Genomic DNA, 18,011 nt, shown 5'->3' on the forward strand with positions numbered 1-18,011 from the left:
CAAGTGGGCAGGGTTAGGTGTAGTTGGACTCAAAGATCATAAAGGTCTCCTCCAACCTAATAGATTCTATGATACATTTGCAGGAAATTCACATTCTGTCATGGTGGGAAAACATTGCCAATTCAGAGAAGCTCTCAAGTGATTCAGCTGGTGAAAATGTGCTTGTAAAATTATTGTAAATGTCAGGAGAAAATAAAAGAAAACTTTGTGTACCTTTCAGGCAGGTATGATGGAAAGGGAGCAGAGCTGGTCATTACAAAGTGTCTGGATCACATGAGACCTGGAGAAACTTAATTAGGAATAAGATAAACATGTCCCATGTTAATATAGCTTTGACAAACAAGAAAGAAAAAAAAATCCCAACAACTAAAACAAGTATTGAACACGGGCTGGTCCTAAATTGAGTTCCATGGCCAGTGATATGCAGAAGAAGATGAGCAGTTAATTGCTGCTTAGAACCCTCCAGTCAGCAGTTTCCACATGGCATCCTTGAGCTCCTGGTTCCTCATGCTGTAGATGAGGGGGTTCACTGCTGGTGGAACCACCGAGTAAAGGAATGCCAATACCAGGTCCAGAAATAGGGAGGAGATGGAGAGGGGCTTCAGATTGGCAAACATGGCAGTGCTGAGAAACAGGGAGACCACGGCCAGGTGAGGGAGGCAGGTGGAAAAGGCTTTGTGCTGTCCCTGCTGCGAGGGGATCCTCAGCACAGCCCTGAAGATCTGCACATAAGACACCACAATGAACACAAAACAAGCAAAACCAGAACAAAAGCTGACCAGAATGAGTCCAGTTTCCCTGAGGAAGGCATCTGAGCAGGAGAGCTTGAGGATCTGGGGGATTTCACAGAAGAACTGGTCAATGACATTGCCCTTGCAGAGGGGCAGTGAAAATGTATTGGCTGTGTGCAACACAGAATAGAGAAACCCACTGGCCCAGGCAGCTGCTGCCATGTGGACACAAGCTCTGCTGCCCAGGAGGGTCCCGTAGTGCAGGGGGTGGCAGATGGCAACGTAGCGGTCATAGGCCATGACTGTGAGAAGGCAGAACTCTGCTGTGATCAAAAATAAAAAGAAAAAGATTTGAGCCAGACATCCTGTGTAGGAAATGGCCCTGGTGTCCCACAAGGAATTGGCCATGGATTTGGGAACAGTGGTAGAGATGCAACCAAGGTCAAAAACTGAGAGGTTGAGGAGGAAGAAGTACATGGGGGTGTGGAGGTGGTGGTCACAGGCTATGGTGATGATGATGAGGCCGTTCCCCAGGAGGGCAGCCAGGTAGATGCTCAGGAAGAGACAGAAGTGCAGGAGCTGCAGCTCCTGTGTGTCTGCAAAGGGCAGGAGGAGGAACTGGCTGATGGAGCTGCTGTTGGACATCTGGTTTCTGTTGGCACAGAGACCTGTCCAAGGAGTAAAAGGCACAGTAATAATTTAGGGAACATTTATGTGAGGAAAAACTTGTGAATTCTTAGGGAACACCCACAGATTGACTCTGGATTAAGGAAGACTTTTGGCAGGTGCCTTTTTGGAGGTCTGCTTTGTGCTGAGAGAGCATCTGAGGGCATCTGAGCAGGAGAGCTTGAGGATCTGAGGAATTTCACAGAAGAACTGGTCAAGAGTATTGCCATGGCAGAGGGGGAGTGAAAATGTATTGGCTGTGTGCAGCACAAAATAAAGAAACTCACTGGCCCAGGCAGCTGCTGCCATGTGGACACAAGCTCTGCTGCCCAGGAGGGTCCCATAGTGCAGGGGGTGGCAGATGGCAACGTAGCGGTCATAGGCCATGACAGTGAGGAGAAAGTACTCTGTGGAGAGCAAAAATACAAAAAAAGAGTTGAGCCAGACATCCTGTGTAGGAAATGGCCCTGGAGTCCCACAAGGAATTGGCCATGGATTTGGGAACAGTGCTGGAGATGCAGCCAAGGTCAGTAGCAGAGATGTTGGGGAGGAAGAAGTACATGGGTGTGTGGAGGTGGTGGTCACAGGCTATGGTGATGATGATGAGGCCATTGCCCAGGAGAGCAGCCAGGTAGATGCCCAGGAAGAGCCAGAAGTGCAGGAGCTGCAGCTCCCGTGTGTCTGCAAAGGGCAGGAGGAGGAACTGGCTGATGGAGCTGCTGTTGGACATATGTTTTTGCAGGCAAAATCCTGTCCAAATAGGAAAAGGCAGTGAGAATTTAGGGAACTCTTCTCTGAGGAAAAACTGTATTTTGGAGGAGTTTTCCAGGTCCCTAATGGCAGGTCTGTTTTGTGCTGGCTTGAGTGGGCCACTGCTGGGAGGAGGGTCAGCTGTAGCTCTCAAGAACTCAATCCTGCCTGGCAGCAGTCAGTAAATAGAAGGATGGTGTGATCTCAGACTAAATCCCCTGTGGATAGGAATGAGCTTTTCAGCACAGTCACTCCAGTTTAATCTGAGGGCAGAGCAGAGCTTTGGAGCTTTGGTTTTCTCCTGTGTTTCTCCTCTCAGAACTCCCTGACATTGCTGCTGTAGTGCCAGTGAAACCTTCCCCTGAGTGCAGAGTGGTGAGGGCTGCTCTGTCCATCAGCCATGGTGTCAGCTACCCTATGCCCCAGTTATTCAGACAAAGCTGGAACGACAGGGACAGACTGAAATACAGTCAGGGGTTTCTTTTCTCTATAGAAGCCTATCCAAAGATTCATTAGTAAGCCACACAATCCTGGGGTCAGAATCTGTGCTGGGTGGCATTTCTGGAAGCAGCTCCTTCTCCCTCCCTGAAAATGTCTGTGCTGCCTGGAGCTGTCCCTGCAGCTGCTTCTCTCTGCCCATTTTACCTTGTGCCCTGTGCTCACAGAACTCATCCAACCTGCCCTGCGCTCAGCTCTGCTCTGCAGACCCCTCCTGGCATCAGGGCACTGCCCCAGTGCAGGGCTCAGGAAAAGCTCCATCTCAATGAGAATTGTGCTTTCATTTCACATTCTTGAGGAGAGTAATAAGTTCTCATCTACCACAGTCAGCACAGCCCACAGGAGAGGAGAAGTCAAAGTAAAGACTAAGGATAATCAGGAAAGCATCAGGAAAATGTTTCCTTGATGTTATTCCTCCAAGTGCCTTTGGAATTTCTCAGGAATCAGCTGGAGCTGGGAGCAAAGCTGACCCATTCAGCACTTTCTTACAGCAGGAGGACTTTAAGCTGCTTTTCCTTGGGTCACACCTCAAACCCACAGGTGCTCTCTCTATCGCTGCGGAAAGCCCATGAGCCAGTCTGAGTGCTGACCCTGCTCACAAGGACAGCCCTGGGCACCCCTGGGTGCACACTCTGCTTCACACCTCTGCAACCATGCCCAGGAAAAGAGAGCTGATGGGGCAGAAGGACATCCTTTCCAGGCAGCACTTCCTGGTCCTGTAGAGAACCTGTCCTCCTGACAGACCCCACACACTGCCCCATGTCCCAGCTTTAGGAGATCCCTCCAGGAACAGAACCTGCATTGCCCTGCACCCACAGACATACCAGGCAGAGTGCTGTGGAGATTTCTCCTGCAGTGAGCTCTCAGCATCCGTCAGCTCTCTCAGCCTCACAGGTCTCCCCTCGGTGCCTACAGGCAGTGTCTCCAGCCCTGTGTGCTTGGCAGAGGAGCTGCTCCTGGGCAGAGCTGTCTCTCTGCAGCGCTGTAATGTTTCATGAGCTCCCACTGTCCCAGGAGCCCAGCCCAGCTCCCAGCAGAGGAGCAGGTGAATACATCACACACTCCATTCCCCACAGGCTCCTGCAAGGTGTCCCTGGAGCTCCAAGGAACTAACTTGGAAAAATACTGAAGTCCTCTCTGACGTTCCCTCCCTTGGCTGGGGAGAAATCCTTGTGTCCAGCAGAGTTGTTTCTGCTGATCAAACCAGAGCTGGGCAGCACAATTCCCTTTTCTTGTCTTCCCATGATACAGGACCCCCAGACAGGGACAGGGAGGCAACTCTTGTCCCCTGTGAAAAGAAAGGAGTCAGTCCAGTTATTCCAGACCCCTCATCCTTGCTTTGCAGACCTGGTGCTGGAAGGGAACACAGCACTGGCCCATGGAAGAGGCTTCAGCTCCTCATCCATACCTAGGAGCTTGTGACACAAAGGCAACATTTGAATTTTCCTTGTATATAAATCTCTCCTGACTTCTGTCTTTTACTTCTGCAACATTTTCCCATAGCCAGAGGCAGCAGATGTCCAACAGCAGCTCCATCAGCCAGTTCCTCCTCCTGGCCTTTGCAGACACACAGGAGCTGCAGCTCTTGCACTTCTGGCTCTTCCTGGGCATCTACCTGGCTGCTCTTCTGGGCAAGAGTTTCATGATCATTACTGCAGCCTATGAGCACTGACCCCACACCCCTATGTACTTATTCTTCCTCTTCAACCTCTTGTTGAACGTGTGGTGGGTTGACCCAGGTGCTGACTAAAGCTGCTCTATCACTCCCCATCCTCAGCTGAATACGGGAGAGAAGATGTAAGAAAGGGTCAGGTTAAATACTGGGAGAGTTAATGCAGTGGTCACTCTCCTGAGTTACTCTCAAGAAACCCATCTAATTTATTACCCAATCCAAAGAGAGTAGAGCAATGAGGAAAAAGGAAAAGAACCAAACTTTAAAACACACCCCATATCCCTCCCGGTTTTTGGTCAGGGTCCACTTCACTCTCCACTCCTCCCCTTCCTCCAACTGGGTGGCAAGGGGGTGGGGAAAGGGAATGGGCATTGGGGTCAGTTCATCACACATTGTCATGGCCGCTCCTTCCCCCTCATGGGAGGACTCCTCACAGTCTCCCCTTGCTCCAGCATTGGGTCCCACCCATGGCAGACAGTCCTGCATGAACCCCTCCAATGTGAGTCCTTCCCACATGGCTTCAGATCATCACCAACTACTCCAGGGTGGGTCACTTGAATGGGGTGCCCTCCTTCAGTTACAGACTTCCCCAGCCTGGGTCCTCCACAGCCCTGCCAGCAAACCTGCTCCAGCAGAGGCTTCCTGTGAGGTCACAGCCTCCTTCAGGTGTCTCCACATGCTCTAGTGTGGGGATGTCTACAGGCTGCAGGTAGAATCAGTGTTCCACATCATCCAGCATGGGCGGTGGGGGAACCACCTTACTGACCATGGCCTTCACCAGGGGCTTCAAGGGAATCTCTTCTATACTGACATGGTTCACATTTATCCCATTCCTAACCCAGGATCTCATGGTCTTGTGTGATGCAGACATTCTGTAACAAAAAACTGTGCTCTCTTTGCATTATGTCTCCCTGGTAAGGTGCTCAGATTTCTCCAGGAGGATGCTGTGGAGACAGTGATGAAGGCTTAACTATGTAGACATCAGCCTCTTTTCTTCATCCTCCACCACAACGGTTCCCCCCCCATTCAATAAAGGTGGGAGATCCGCCCTGGCCCTCCTTCTGTTCTTAATATTTTTGTAGTTTAGTCCTGGCTGGAGGGCAGACGCCCACCAAAGTCAGTCTATTACTCCCCTTCTTAGTTGGACAGGGCAGAAAATATACATTAAGTGGCTCGGGAGTTTGAATAAGGACAGGGAAGAGCCCAAAAGCAGCATTTGTCAAATTTAGGACTGTTCCCTTTCTAAGGAAAACCTTGAGCCTCAGGGATACTGGGGCTGCTACTGGGCTGCATAGAAACACTCCCCTTCCCCTGTACCTGCATCACCACCAGTCTGGCTCTTTCATGTCCCTGGTCAGGCAGGTGTTTCACCCTCTCCTGATGACACAGCCATGCCTAAGGACATCTTTTCAGCAGACTGGCTGAATGTGTGCACTTCACTTTGATCACAGGATTCCACCTCCGCTTGCTCTTCAGATGCTGCTCAGCTCTCTGGTTCTTCCTTTGAGTTTCAGAGAGTTGGAAATGTCCCATCTTTCAGAAGTCTAATGAACTGTTTGGTCAGAGGTCAGTGTGTTGATAAGTGACCTTTCTATGTATCTGATTCAAACTGTTCTGGGAGAGAATCTCCTCTGAAAGCTGACCCCCTTCACACGCTGCTTGGCCGTAGCAGGCAGCTGAGGAGAGATTAAGCTGTGTCATGTTGAACTGCTGTTTGTTGTCAGAGAAATCTGTCTGTGCCTGTGAGCACAGATGATGCCAGGAAAAGTGTTGGGAGTCCCAGGAGGACAGGGAGGGAACTGGTGGGCTTGGGGAAGGGCAAGGTTTTTACATGAAGGGTTGGGTCTAAGGAGACTGCTTTTCCTGCCTGTCCAGATCTCCTTAAGACACCTCTGGACCAGCCCCCATTGCAGCATGCTGCTGAACTTTCTTCCATGATCTGAGATGTGACAGAAACATTTTTCCTAAGAAAAAATCCTGCATTGTGAAACTCCTTTGAAGTTGTCATCACTCAAATAAAACCTCTCCAATTAGTTGTACAAGGCTTATATTTTTTAAAGAAAATGAGTTGAAGAGCCATGGTTGTAAGGGCTTTCTCGATGTTAATGAGCCCCATGGTGTGTTTTATTCTGAGTCCACAGACCTCAAGGTAGCAAGAGAAGAATGATGAAACCTCTCCAGATGTTTAGTCAGGAATAATGCCCAAAGTACCTTGAAGCATTTACAGGCCCCACCGACAGTCACTACAGACAAAGACTCCCCATGGGCTCGTTAGAGCAGACAACTGGAGGCCATGAGGACAAACCCAGGCAAAGCACAGGCAGCTCTGATGCTGAGGACACCCTGGCTGGGTCTGATGAAGCTGAAATGCCAAGCGCTGACCCCCAACACCTGGGCAGGGAGATCCTGACCCTCACCTGTGTCTCAGGGCTCTTCCTTGGGATGTGGGGAGTGTGACACCAAGGGAAGGACAGGGATGTGACTCATGGAGGCCTACCCTGGGGTGGGTGCAAGGGGAAAACAATGCTCTGTGGCCATGAGGACAATGTGTCTCCTCTGAAGCCTCTGTGGCAGGGACATCAGCCACAGCTAAGGGGGCAAAGACCTCATTACTATCAGGCCCTTTCATCCTGGCTGGCACCCTTGGCCATCTGCACCACAGCCCATCCCACACTGCCCCACACCTGTGCCTGTTTCCCTGTAGGCTGCAAGCACCCAGCACCTTTCCCAACCTTGATCTCACCCCATGATGTCCCTGCCTGTTCCGATGTCTCTCCCTCCCCACCAGCTGTTCACACAAGCACAAACCCACCAGCTCATCCACACTTCCTCTGAGTGACTATTTGCATCACAGCACTGTCCTCACAGTGACATTTCTTTATCCTCAAACCCACTTCAAAGCTGCAGTTTCAGTGGATTTGATACCCTATGTGCTTTCCACATACCACAGACAGGGCTTCCCTTAGCCTCCCCTCTCTCCGCCCTAAAGAAGCAATGGTCACTCAACCTCTCCACACAAGACCCCTCATTGTAACTTGGCATACTTTTACTGCCCACATGAGTGTTCCTCCCCATTTCTCCAGACTGGGGAGCCCCACACCGGGACTAACTGCTCCAGAAGTTGCCTCACCAGTGCTGCATCCAGATGGACAAGAAGGGCCCTTGTCTGTGTGGCCATGCTCCTCCCAGTGCAGCCCAATGTGCTCATGGCCAGATCCCTGTTCAGCACCTCTGACTGCTATGGCATCCCCTGGAATGACCAAATTCTTCTTGTGCCCGGTTCTCCACCCATCATGTCTGAGCTGCCTTGATGTGCGGGTGTTGTGCTGGAACCTTTGGTCATGGTTTCATCCCAGCTGAGGGCCGGGTACCACACAGCTACTCTCTCTCTTCAACACGGTGTGGGGGGTGGATTATGGCTGGGATGAAGGGAGAAAAAAGGAAACCAAAACACCCAAAACATCGTGGGTTGGGATAAGAACAGTCTACTGGGCCAGCAGAGAGAGACTGACAACAACAACAGGACTTTGTAGCACAATATACAAACTGGGGCTGCACAGTGCAGTTTCTCACTGAACCGCACAGCTCAGGGGGAACAGCTCAGAGCTGTCCCGAACCTGGACAGTCCCCAAAACTGCATGTCCTGCATCTGCACGATCCTCTCCCCTCCAGCCATCATCTGAGCATGACACAATTGAATGGAATACGCTCTTTGGCCAGTTTGGGTCACCTGGCTGTGTCCTGGCTGTGTCCCCGCCCAGCTCCCTGGGTGCAACTCGTGTTCTCGGAAACAGGGCAGCATAAAAACCTGACAAGTCCCTGACTGTTTGGACACAACTCGACCATCCCTGTGTTATCAGCACTGCTCTCATCTGAACTCCCAAACACGGCATTGCACCCACTGCCAGAAAGAAAATCAACTCTATCCTGGCTGAAACCAGGCCACCTTTGCAGACAAAAAATGCAACACAACAGTGGGCTCACTCTTGTAATCATACAGTATGGATAATTCCTTTGGTCAGTTATGATCAGCTGGGCCTGTTCTGTCCCCTTCCCGGCACTTGTGCACTCCCAGTTGACTCATTTCTGGAGCAAAATTAGTCCAAAGCCCTTGATGCTGTGCAAGCCCTGCTCAGCAAGGAACAAATCCATTTAGTTAGACTTTTTTGCTTACAAATCCAACCCACAGAACTTTGGGGTCTGCAAACCCCAAAGGTGAGAATTAATTCCAGCCCAGACAAAATATGGTCAGGAGGAGAAGATCTCTTCTTGTTGGAAACCTTCTTGATGTTTCTGGTCTGGAAATCCCAGCATTTGTCAAGGTCAGTTTGAAGTGCAGCTCCATTTTGTTAACAGTGCACATGTGTGCATGCAGGTATCTCTCCAAATTGTGTTCCCTCTAACAAAATGACAGCAACTGGTGTTAAAGAACCTGGGACTCTGTGGCTGGACTTTCAGCATGTTTGGAGGTCGATGAAGGTAGATGCCGAAAATGAAATCAGGGCATTTTAGGACCATTCTCGTGGCTAGGAATGCCCTGAGCTCCAAGCTTACCAGTGCTCCTAGTGCAGTGCCTGGGGAGGATTCAGTCCCCACACCTTTTGCTTTGGTGCTATTGTGTTACATGTAGAAGTTTTGAATGTGGATGCAGGTAGATCTGTAAATTGACATCAGGCCCTGTTAGTACTGTTCCCTGTCTGGGAATGCCCTGAGCCTCAAGGTTAATGGGGTTGCTCATGGGCTACCTGAGGGAGTTTCAGGCCAGGAACCTCTTTAATTCCTCACACCTTTGGTTGGGGAACTATTGCTCTACATTTAGAATATTTTAAGGGTGACACTGGTAGAGCTTGAAAATGATATCAGACTCTGTTAGGATTGTTCCCATGGCAAGAAATGCCCTGATCTCAAGGGTTACTGGGGCTAGTTGACTCTCACAGTGGAGGTTTCAGCCTACGAACATCTTTCATCCCTCAAATTTTATTTAGGAAGGAGTTATTGCTGGAGCTTTAGCTGTTTCAAAGCTGGATGGTAGCAGAGCCTGGACATGACATCAATAAATCTTAGGACTGTTCTCCTAGCAAGCAAATCTCTGAGCCCCAAGGTTACTAGGGCTGCTAGTTGGCTACCTGGGCATGTTCCATTCCAAGCAACTTTTTTCAACCCTCTCACTTTTTCTTTGGGAGATATTGGTGGACATTTAGCAGTTTAGAATTTGGACACTGGTAGAGCCTGAAAATGACATCAGGCACTGTCACCACCATTCCCTTCGTAAGGACTGACCTGAGTCCAAGTATAACTGGAGCTGATAGTGGGCTACCTAGTGAGGTTTCAAAGCAGGACAGTCTCCCCACCTTTGATTTTCTTTGGGGGGATTTATTGCTGGACATTTTGCAGTTTCAAACCTGGACGTTGTTAGAGCCCGAAAAATGATGTCAAGCACTGCCAGGAAGATTCTGTTGTCTATGAAAGCCCTGAGCCCTAAGGGTACTGGGGCTGCTTGTGGATTATCTCAGGAGCTTTCAATCCAGGAACATCTTTCATCCCTCAAAGCTTTTTTTAAGGATCTATTGCTGTTTGTTTAGCAGTTGGAAAGTGTATACTGGTAGAGCCCAAAAGTGACATCAGGCATTGTCAGGATTGTTCCCTTTCTAAGGAAAGCCCTGAGCCCCAAGGTTCCTGGTGCTGCTAGTGTGCTACCTGGGGAGGCTGTAGTCCAGACCCATCTTTCATCCCTCGCATGTTTTTTTTGGGAGATATTTCTGGATGTTCAGTGTGTTTGAAGGTGGACACTGGTAGAGTCCTAAAATGGCATCAGGCAATTTTAGGACCGTTCCCTTGGTACTCATGTACAAGGGTCAGGTTATAATGCTCACTCCCAGAGGAGAAACAGACAGACCCTCTGTGGGCTGGGAGAAGGACACTTTACTGACAAAATCACAGTGAAAAAATGATAACAGCACATCACAATCTACATTCACATCCAGTGATAACAGAGAGTACTTTACTGACCAAAGGATCACAAGGTACTGCACAGTGCAAGGACCAACCAAATGCCCCAGCCACATTCAGACTGTCCTTAAGGAACCCAGGAGTGTCCCTCCCCAACCAGCCCCTTTTACGGGGGAGAGATGTCAGGTGGTGTGGAAAACAGCCTGGACTAACTAAGCTCAGCTGTGCTAACTCAGGTCACCTCTGCTAATTTAGCTCACCTCTGCTGGCTGCTTGGGGAGGTGAACTCTTGCCTGGCCTGAAACAGGACCGCTGTGCATTTAATCTCCCCTGTCTGTCACATAGTTCTACCTGTCCAAAGTCAATTGACCATTGTTCCAACAGTGGATCTGCACACTAGCGTTTCTGGTTGCTCTCTAGATTTCCCTTCCCCTTCCCCTTGGACCATTCAGACACCTCTCAACCATCCAGCTGCTGCTCTGAGTTTCAGGGAGTTAAACCCTTGCCTTTCTTGCAGTCGTCTGACTCATTCTGTCTTTAGCCAGCTCTTGAGTTGTGGTGAGTTCACAGTCTCCTTACTGTCACAAAAACATCTGTCACATGGTTAAGCTTTGTGGCAGGTGAAGCTCATTGGTGGCAGATGGCACTTGGCATAGAGTGAGGAGTGTTTGATTTAATGGTGGATCTTGTCAGGTTTCTTCTGTTGTTGGGAAAATAACTCCCTGTGTGCTGCCTGTGTGCAGCCAGTTCTCTAAGGAAAGCAGGGGAGCTGGTACAGAGGGGCTGTAATGCCCCACTGTGGAGTGCAGCAGAGAGACCTGATGTAAGGACAAGGGATGCAAGTCCCAGTTGGCTGGTGAGAGTCATGGTGGGCTTGTGGAGATGTGCAGCAAGGTTGTCCCCACTGCACCAGACCTCAAGGGACCCTTTTTCAGACCAGTCTAGACCTCCTTAGGAGGCACCCTGGATCAATCTCAGTCAGAGGTTGTCACCTCTCCTCTACAGTGACAATAATAACCTACACCCTGAAAAAGAAATCGATTTTACTCTGAGCTCCCTTTGAAACAGCTTCAATGATCTGTACATCTCTTGAAGACTTGAAGATAATTACATGTCAAGAGACATAGCTTGTTAGGGCTTCCTTTTTATATTTAATGAGCCCTGGGGTGCATTTGGTGCTGAGTCCTTGAAGCTCAGGTACTGAGAGGAAATCACACAAAAAACTCCATGTCAAAAGTAGAAGCCAAAGTACCCTGAAGTATTAATGAGTCCCTCTGAGAGCCATTGCTGGCTGAGCCTCCCCAGGGACTCGTTAGAACAGGTAATTGGAGGCCATGTTGGTTGGTAAGCAAAGGCAATGTACAAGCAGCTCAGATGCTGAGCAAGCCCTGGGTTGGTTTGATGAAGCAGAAAGGTCAAGCCCTGACCCCCATCCCATGGAGGACAGGTCCTGTCCCTCAGGCATTGCTCAGGCTCTTCCTGGGTCAGCATGTGTTGTGTAAAGCTCAGGGAAGAACAACAGGATGAGAGTTTCTCCTTATTGGTGGTCCAAAGCCCAGCTAGAAATTCATCTGTCCTCCATTTAAATAAAAGAAAGAGCAGGGAGACCCTCCATCCCCTACCAGATTCAGGGGGAAACATTGTTGAAAGATGAGGCCAAGGCTGAGGTGCTTAATGAAATCTTTGCCACTGTCTTTAGTAATAGGAGCAGTTGTACAGAGAGAATCCAATTCCCTGAGCTGGGAGACAGGGACAGGGAGCAGAATGAGCCCACCTCAATCCGGGGGGAAATGGTCCTGCTGCATCTCAGAGTTGTGCACAGACTGAATGGGATGCACCCAAGGGTGCTGAACGAGCTGGCAAGGGGGCTCACCAAGCCACTTTCCATCAGTCCTGGCTGACTGGAGAGGTACCAGCAGATTGGAAATCAGACAACATAACCCCCTATATAAGAAGGGAGAGAAGGATGATCAGGGAAATTACAGGCCTGAGAGTTTGACTTCAGTCCCAGAGAAGCTGATGGAGCAGATCATCCTGAGCAGCATTATCCAGTTCATGAAGAACCCCCAGGTGATCAGGCCCAGTCAGCTTGGGTTCATAAGGGCAGGTCCTGTTTGACCAACCGCATCTCCCTGTATGACAGAGTGACCTGCTTCTTGGACAAAGGAAGGGCTCTGAATGTTGTCTACCTTGAATTCAGGAAGACCTTGGACACAGTTTTCAAGAACTTTCTCCTAGAGTAGTTGGCTGCTTGTGGCTTGGAAACTGTGGTGGTTCAGACCCGAACAATGGCTGAGCACCACATGCTGCTCGCTCACTCCTGGAGGAGAAACAGACAGAGCCTGTGTGGGTTGGGATAAGGACAGTTTATAGACAAAAGCACCATAAAAGGGCAACAATATGAGCCCCAATTGCACTCACACCCAGTGATAGCACAGAGAGTACCTTACAAACCCAACAATAACAGTGCTGCACCATGCCATGACCAACCCTGCCCCAAACAGCCCCTTTGATGTGGAAGTGGTGTCAGGTTGTGTGGTAAACAGCCCAGATGAACTCAGCTCAGCTGTGCAGCCTGCTGGTGGTGGTGAGCTCTGGTCTGTCCAGTAGCAGGACATTATCCACCCCTGTTCCCACACCATCTAAATCATGCCCAGATCTTACGTTTACAGAGTACTGGGGAGGTTCATGACATCATTTATTTTTAGACCATCTGCCATGGACCACCATCCAGGAAATAGTATAGAGAAATATGTAATATTTGGCCTTTTTTCTCCTTTGGCAATGTCTAAAGCCAGCTGGATGGCTTTCACCTCTGCAAACTGGCTGGATTTGCCTTCTCCATAGGCAGCTTCTGCAACTGGTTGTGTAAGACTCCATACAGCAGCTTTCCACCTCTGATGTTTACAGTGAGGCCTCTTCAGCACGTGTCACCTGCTCCTCTGGTGATATTCCAAAATCTTTGCCTTCTGGCCAGTCTGTGATCACTTCCAGGGTTCCTGGGTGATTGGGGTTTCTTATTCAAGCCTTCTGTGGGACAAGTGTGACCCACTTGCTCCACGTAGCATGAGTGACATGTTGTGTAGGAGGGTCTTTCCCTTTGAACATCCAGCCCAGCACTGGCAGTCGGGGTGGCAGGAGGAGCTGGGCTTCGGTCCCAATCACTTCTTAAGTGGCTCAAACCCCTACCTGTGCTGCCACTATTTCCTTTTCTGTTAGAGTGTCTGGATTCTCTGTAGCCCCTACTCCAAAACCACAGAGACTGATTTTGAGCCTCCCCTGGTGCTTTCTGCCAGAGTCCAGGTAGGGTCGTTCTCCCTGGCTGCAGTGTAGAACACATTTTTTACATATAGCCCAGTCTGGACAGGCCCAAGGGCTACTACACAGACCATCTCCTGTTTGATCTCTTCAAAAGCTTCTCACTACTCAGGGACCCATTGCAAAACATTCTCTTACCAGGTTACACAGCAGAGAGGGCTGACAATGAGACTGTGGTTTGGGATATGCGTTCTCCAGAAGCCCACAGTGCCTAGGAATGCTTGTGTATCCTTTGTATTGGTTGATGGAGACATAGCTGCTATTGTATTGATAACATCCACTAGGATCTCACAATGTCCATCCTGCTATTTTAGTCCTAAAAACTGGATTTCTGGAGTGGGTCCCTTGACCTTGCTTTATTTATTAGAAAACAAAGCTTTAGCAGAATTAGGATAATTTTCTTCCCTTTCTCAAAAAATTCCTCTTCTGTGTTGCCCAGTTGATGATCAGTTTCTAAATGGGAATCAGGGAGTCTCTGTTGGGTGTGGTATTGTTGCCCGTCCACCATCATGGTAGCAACTGGTACTCGCTGTTTTTCAGCCTTTAGCAGCCCCACATCAGCAGGGTCTTCTGACAGTCCAGGCAGAAGAGACACTTGTTCAATGTCTTCTGTCTCTGAGGCAGCTATTGCAAAAGCCCACTGGTACCCTTTTGGGTCTTTGAAGTGCCCTCTCCAGAGGAGGTCTATGCACAGGATGCACAGAGCTGCAGACCATCAGGATCACACTAAATCATCTCTCACATGGCTAATTCCCTCATATAATGGATAAACTGCTCCATGGTTGTCCACTTGTCTGTCCAATACACAACATCTTCAATGCACTGGTTCCTTGCCCTTACCCTTGATAGAAGTCACCTCCAGAGGTTGAGGGCTTGAGACTTCCTTCCAATTGCCTTGTTACTGCCTCCTCTCTGGACAGGGATCCCAGCTGCTTGGCCTCCCTGCCTTATCCCTGCTGTGTGCCCCATTGTCCCAGCATCGCAGTCGCCAGGTGATGATGTGCTCCCCTAGAGAGGGGCTGAAGTCTTTTCTCATGTCTCTCAGCTCAAGGACAAGGATTGGGTTATAACCTCTGATATTGCCTTCAGGTCCTTGCAATTGTCCCAGTTCATCATCATCCTGCAAGATGAGGACTGATTTCTCCATGTATTTCTTCTTCTGGATAGAGGTGACTGACAGGTGTACTGGTTGGCTGTCTGGATCAGCTCTGGGGTTGGCCTCTGAGGTTTGAGTACCCATGGTGCTTGTTGGGGAGACTGGAGGAGCTGCACTCTCTGAGGCACGGGTAGCTCCAGTGCCTGTTGTAAGGGTTCTTTCTGGCTCAGCTGTGGTGGTGGTTTCAGAGGCCTGGGCAGCCACAGTGCCTCTGGATCTGTTTTTCTTGTCTAGGTAATTTTTAATGCCCTCCCACACCCCATGCCACCCCTGACCCTTCAGCCCAGGGAAGACCTCTTGGCAATATTCTTGGAGCAGTTGTTGGTAACACATAGGTCCAGACAGACATTCAGGAGAGAGAGCAAGACACATATGCTGGTCTGAACATCCCAGGGATAGTCAACGTTCTCAACTGATGCTGTAAAAAGCCTAAAGGGAAAAGGGGAGGAGAAAGCACCCATCACCTCATCCTCTACTGTTATCACAAACCTTCAGGCCCCACCTTGGACTCCAAAAAGGTCTGTGGTGGTTCAGCTCCAACTAGTGGCTGAGCAGCACATGCCGCTCACTCACTCCTACAGTAGAAACAGACAGAGCCTCCGTGGGCTGGCCTAAGAACAGTTTACTGGCCAAATCACCATGAAAGGAGAACAGCCCACAGTGAATTTCACTTATACCCAGTTATGACCCAGTAACTGCACAACATGACTACCAACCCGATGACTTGGCTGCACTTTGACTGCCCTGGAGGCACCAGGAGTGCCCCTCCCCAACAATCCCCTTTTCTGGGGGAGTGGTGTTAAGTGGTGTGGAAAACAGCCTGGGATAACTCAGCTCTCCTGTGCTGCCTGCCTGGGGAAGTTAATTCTGCCCTGGCAATATCCAGGACAGATGGAATGGGATTGGGATGGGGATGGGATTGGGATGATGTAGTCAAGGCACCCATCGATGAGGTGGCGTGTCAGTTTGCCAGGGTTGTTTGCCTGTGCAGCTGTAAAGTCACAGGCTGTAGGAGGTGATAACTGCCCTATGACCTGGCCAAATCCTTCCACAAACTCTGCCAGCCAGGGACTGGCTGCTGAGGGAGTAGAAAATGTTGGAGAGACTATAACAATGATCATTAAACTGTTGCCCAGAGGAGCAGCCAGGTAGATACCCAGGAAGAGCCAGAAGTGCAGGAGCTGCAGCTCCCATGGGTTCTGTAAAGGCCAGGAGGAGGAACTGGCTGCTGGAGCTGCTGCTGGACATCTGCTGACTCTGGGTATGGATGGTCCTAACTGTGACCATCTGGTGTCTTTTCATTTGGCCAAAGGAATTCCCCACCAGGTTCAAAACTGCTGCTCCCAGGCACTGCCCTCTTTCAGCATCACTCTATTAGACCTTTAACCCACTCATGTCTGCTGGAGCACCTCTCACCTTCCATGCAGCCATGCTCCTGAACCTCTGCAGGGGGACAGAGAACCCTCCTGTCCCTGTCAGAGTGTTCTGTCTCATGCAGAGACAAGGAAAGGTGATTGTCCTGCCCAGCTCTGGTTTGATCAGGAGAAAGGACTCTGCTGGACACAAGGATTTCTCCCAGGCTGAGGGTGGAAACGTCAGTGAGAACTTCAATGTCATTCCAAGTAGGTTCCCTGGATGTTAAGGGTGGAGCCCAGAGGGAACCAAGGGTATGATGTCTTCCCCTGCTTATCTGATGTGAGCTGGGCTGGGCTCCTGGGATGGACGGTGGGAGCTCAGAAATATTGCAGCGCTGCAGAGAGACAGCTCTGGCCAGGAGCAGCTCCTCTACCAAGCACACAGGGCTGGGGACACTGCCTGTAGGCACCGAGGGGAGACCTGTGAGGCTGAGAGAGCTGATGGATGCTGAGAGCTCACTGCAGGAGAAATCTCCACAGCACTCTGTGGAGTCTGTGGGTGCAGGGCAATGCAGGTTCTGTTCCTGGAGGGATCTTCTAAAGCTGGGACATGGGGCAGTGTGTGGGGTCTGTCAGGAGGACAGGTTCTCTATAGGGCAAGAAAGTGCTGCCTGGAAGGGATGCCCTTCTGCCCCATCAGAGGGACAGGGCAGGACAGCTGTCTTCTCCTGGGCAAGGCTGCAGAGGTGTGAAGCAGCGTGTGCACCCAGGGGTGCCCAGGGCCGTCCTTGTGAGCAGGGTCCCTGTGCCCTGGGGGCTGTGTGCTGGGGCAGGGACTCTGCTGCTGCCAGGGTCAGCACTCAGCCTGCCTTTTAGGCTTTCCACGGGGATAGAAAAGGACCTGTGGGTTGAGGGAGTGACCAAGGGAAAAGCAGAATAAAGTCCTTCTGCAGTAAAACAGTACTGCCTGGGTCAGCTTTGCTCCCAGCTCCAGCTGATCCTTGAGAAATTCCAAAGGGAATTTGGAGAGCAACAAGGAAGCATTTTCGTGTCAGGCAGAGTCTTTGCTTTGACTTTTCCTCTCCTGTGGGCTATGCTGACTGCGGTGTATTAGAACTAATTTCTCCCCTCAAGAATGTCCACATCAGAGGATTTCCTGAGCCCTGCACACACAGAGGTTCCCCCAGGGCAGTGCCCTGATACAAGGAGGGGTGTGCAGAGCAGAGCTGAGCACAGGGCAGGATTGATGAGGTCTGTGAGCACAGAGCAGGAGGTGACATGGGCAAAGAGAAGCATCTCCAGGGGAAGCTGCAGGCGTCAGAGCAATTGTCAGGGAGGGAGAAACAAGCAGCTCCTCCCAGGAATGCCATGGCAGTGTGGATTTGGGACGTCCTTGATATCCCCCCATGTGCGGACACTGATATTCTACAGGAATACCAGGGTGTGATCACAGAGCACCCAGCACAGGGCAGCTGAGTCCAGGGCTGATGGACAGAGCAGCTCTCCCCACTCTGCACTCAGGGAAACTTTTCACTGGCCCTGCAGCAGCAATGTCAGGCAGTTCTGACAGAAGAAACAGTCCTCAGTTGCAGTGAGGAGGAAAGCAAATCTCCAAAGCTCTGATCTTCCGTAGGTTAAAACTGGAGTGTCAGTGCTGAAAAGCTCATTCCTATCCACAGGGGATTTAGTCTGAGTTCACACCATCCTTCTATTTACTGACTGTTGCCAGGCAGGACTGCGTTCTCAAGAGCCCACAGCTGACCCTCCTTAAGCCAGCACAAAAGGGACCTGCCAAAAGTCCTCCTGAATACAGAGAGTCAATGGGAATTGGAAGAGGTTTTCCTCCAAGATGATTTCCCTAACGACTCACTGTGCCTTTTCCTCCTCTGACAGGTCTCCACACTTGACAGCAGCAG

General features: G+C 50.3%; 1 protein-coding gene across 1 annotated transcript; it reads right to left on the reverse strand.

The window, feature by feature from the left end:
- Window positions 1–452: 452 nt before the first annotated feature.
- On the reverse strand, window positions 453–2,127 carry LOC311202388 (olfactory receptor 14A16-like; the record flags this gene model as incomplete). Its single annotated transcript, XM_084276981.1, has 2 exons — window positions 453–1,234; window positions 1,983–2,127. The coding sequence occupies 2 exons, from the start codon at window positions 2,125–2,127 to the stop codon at window positions 453–455; spliced, it is 927 nt and encodes a 308-aa protein (XP_084133107.1).
- Between the last annotated feature and the right edge of the window lie 15,884 nt (window positions 2,128–18,011).

This window comes from Gallinula chloropus, assembly GCF_964237585.1.
Source record: "Gallinula chloropus genome assembly, chromosome: 30".
Taxonomy (NCBI): domain Eukaryota; kingdom Metazoa; phylum Chordata; class Aves; order Gruiformes; family Rallidae; genus Gallinula; species Gallinula chloropus.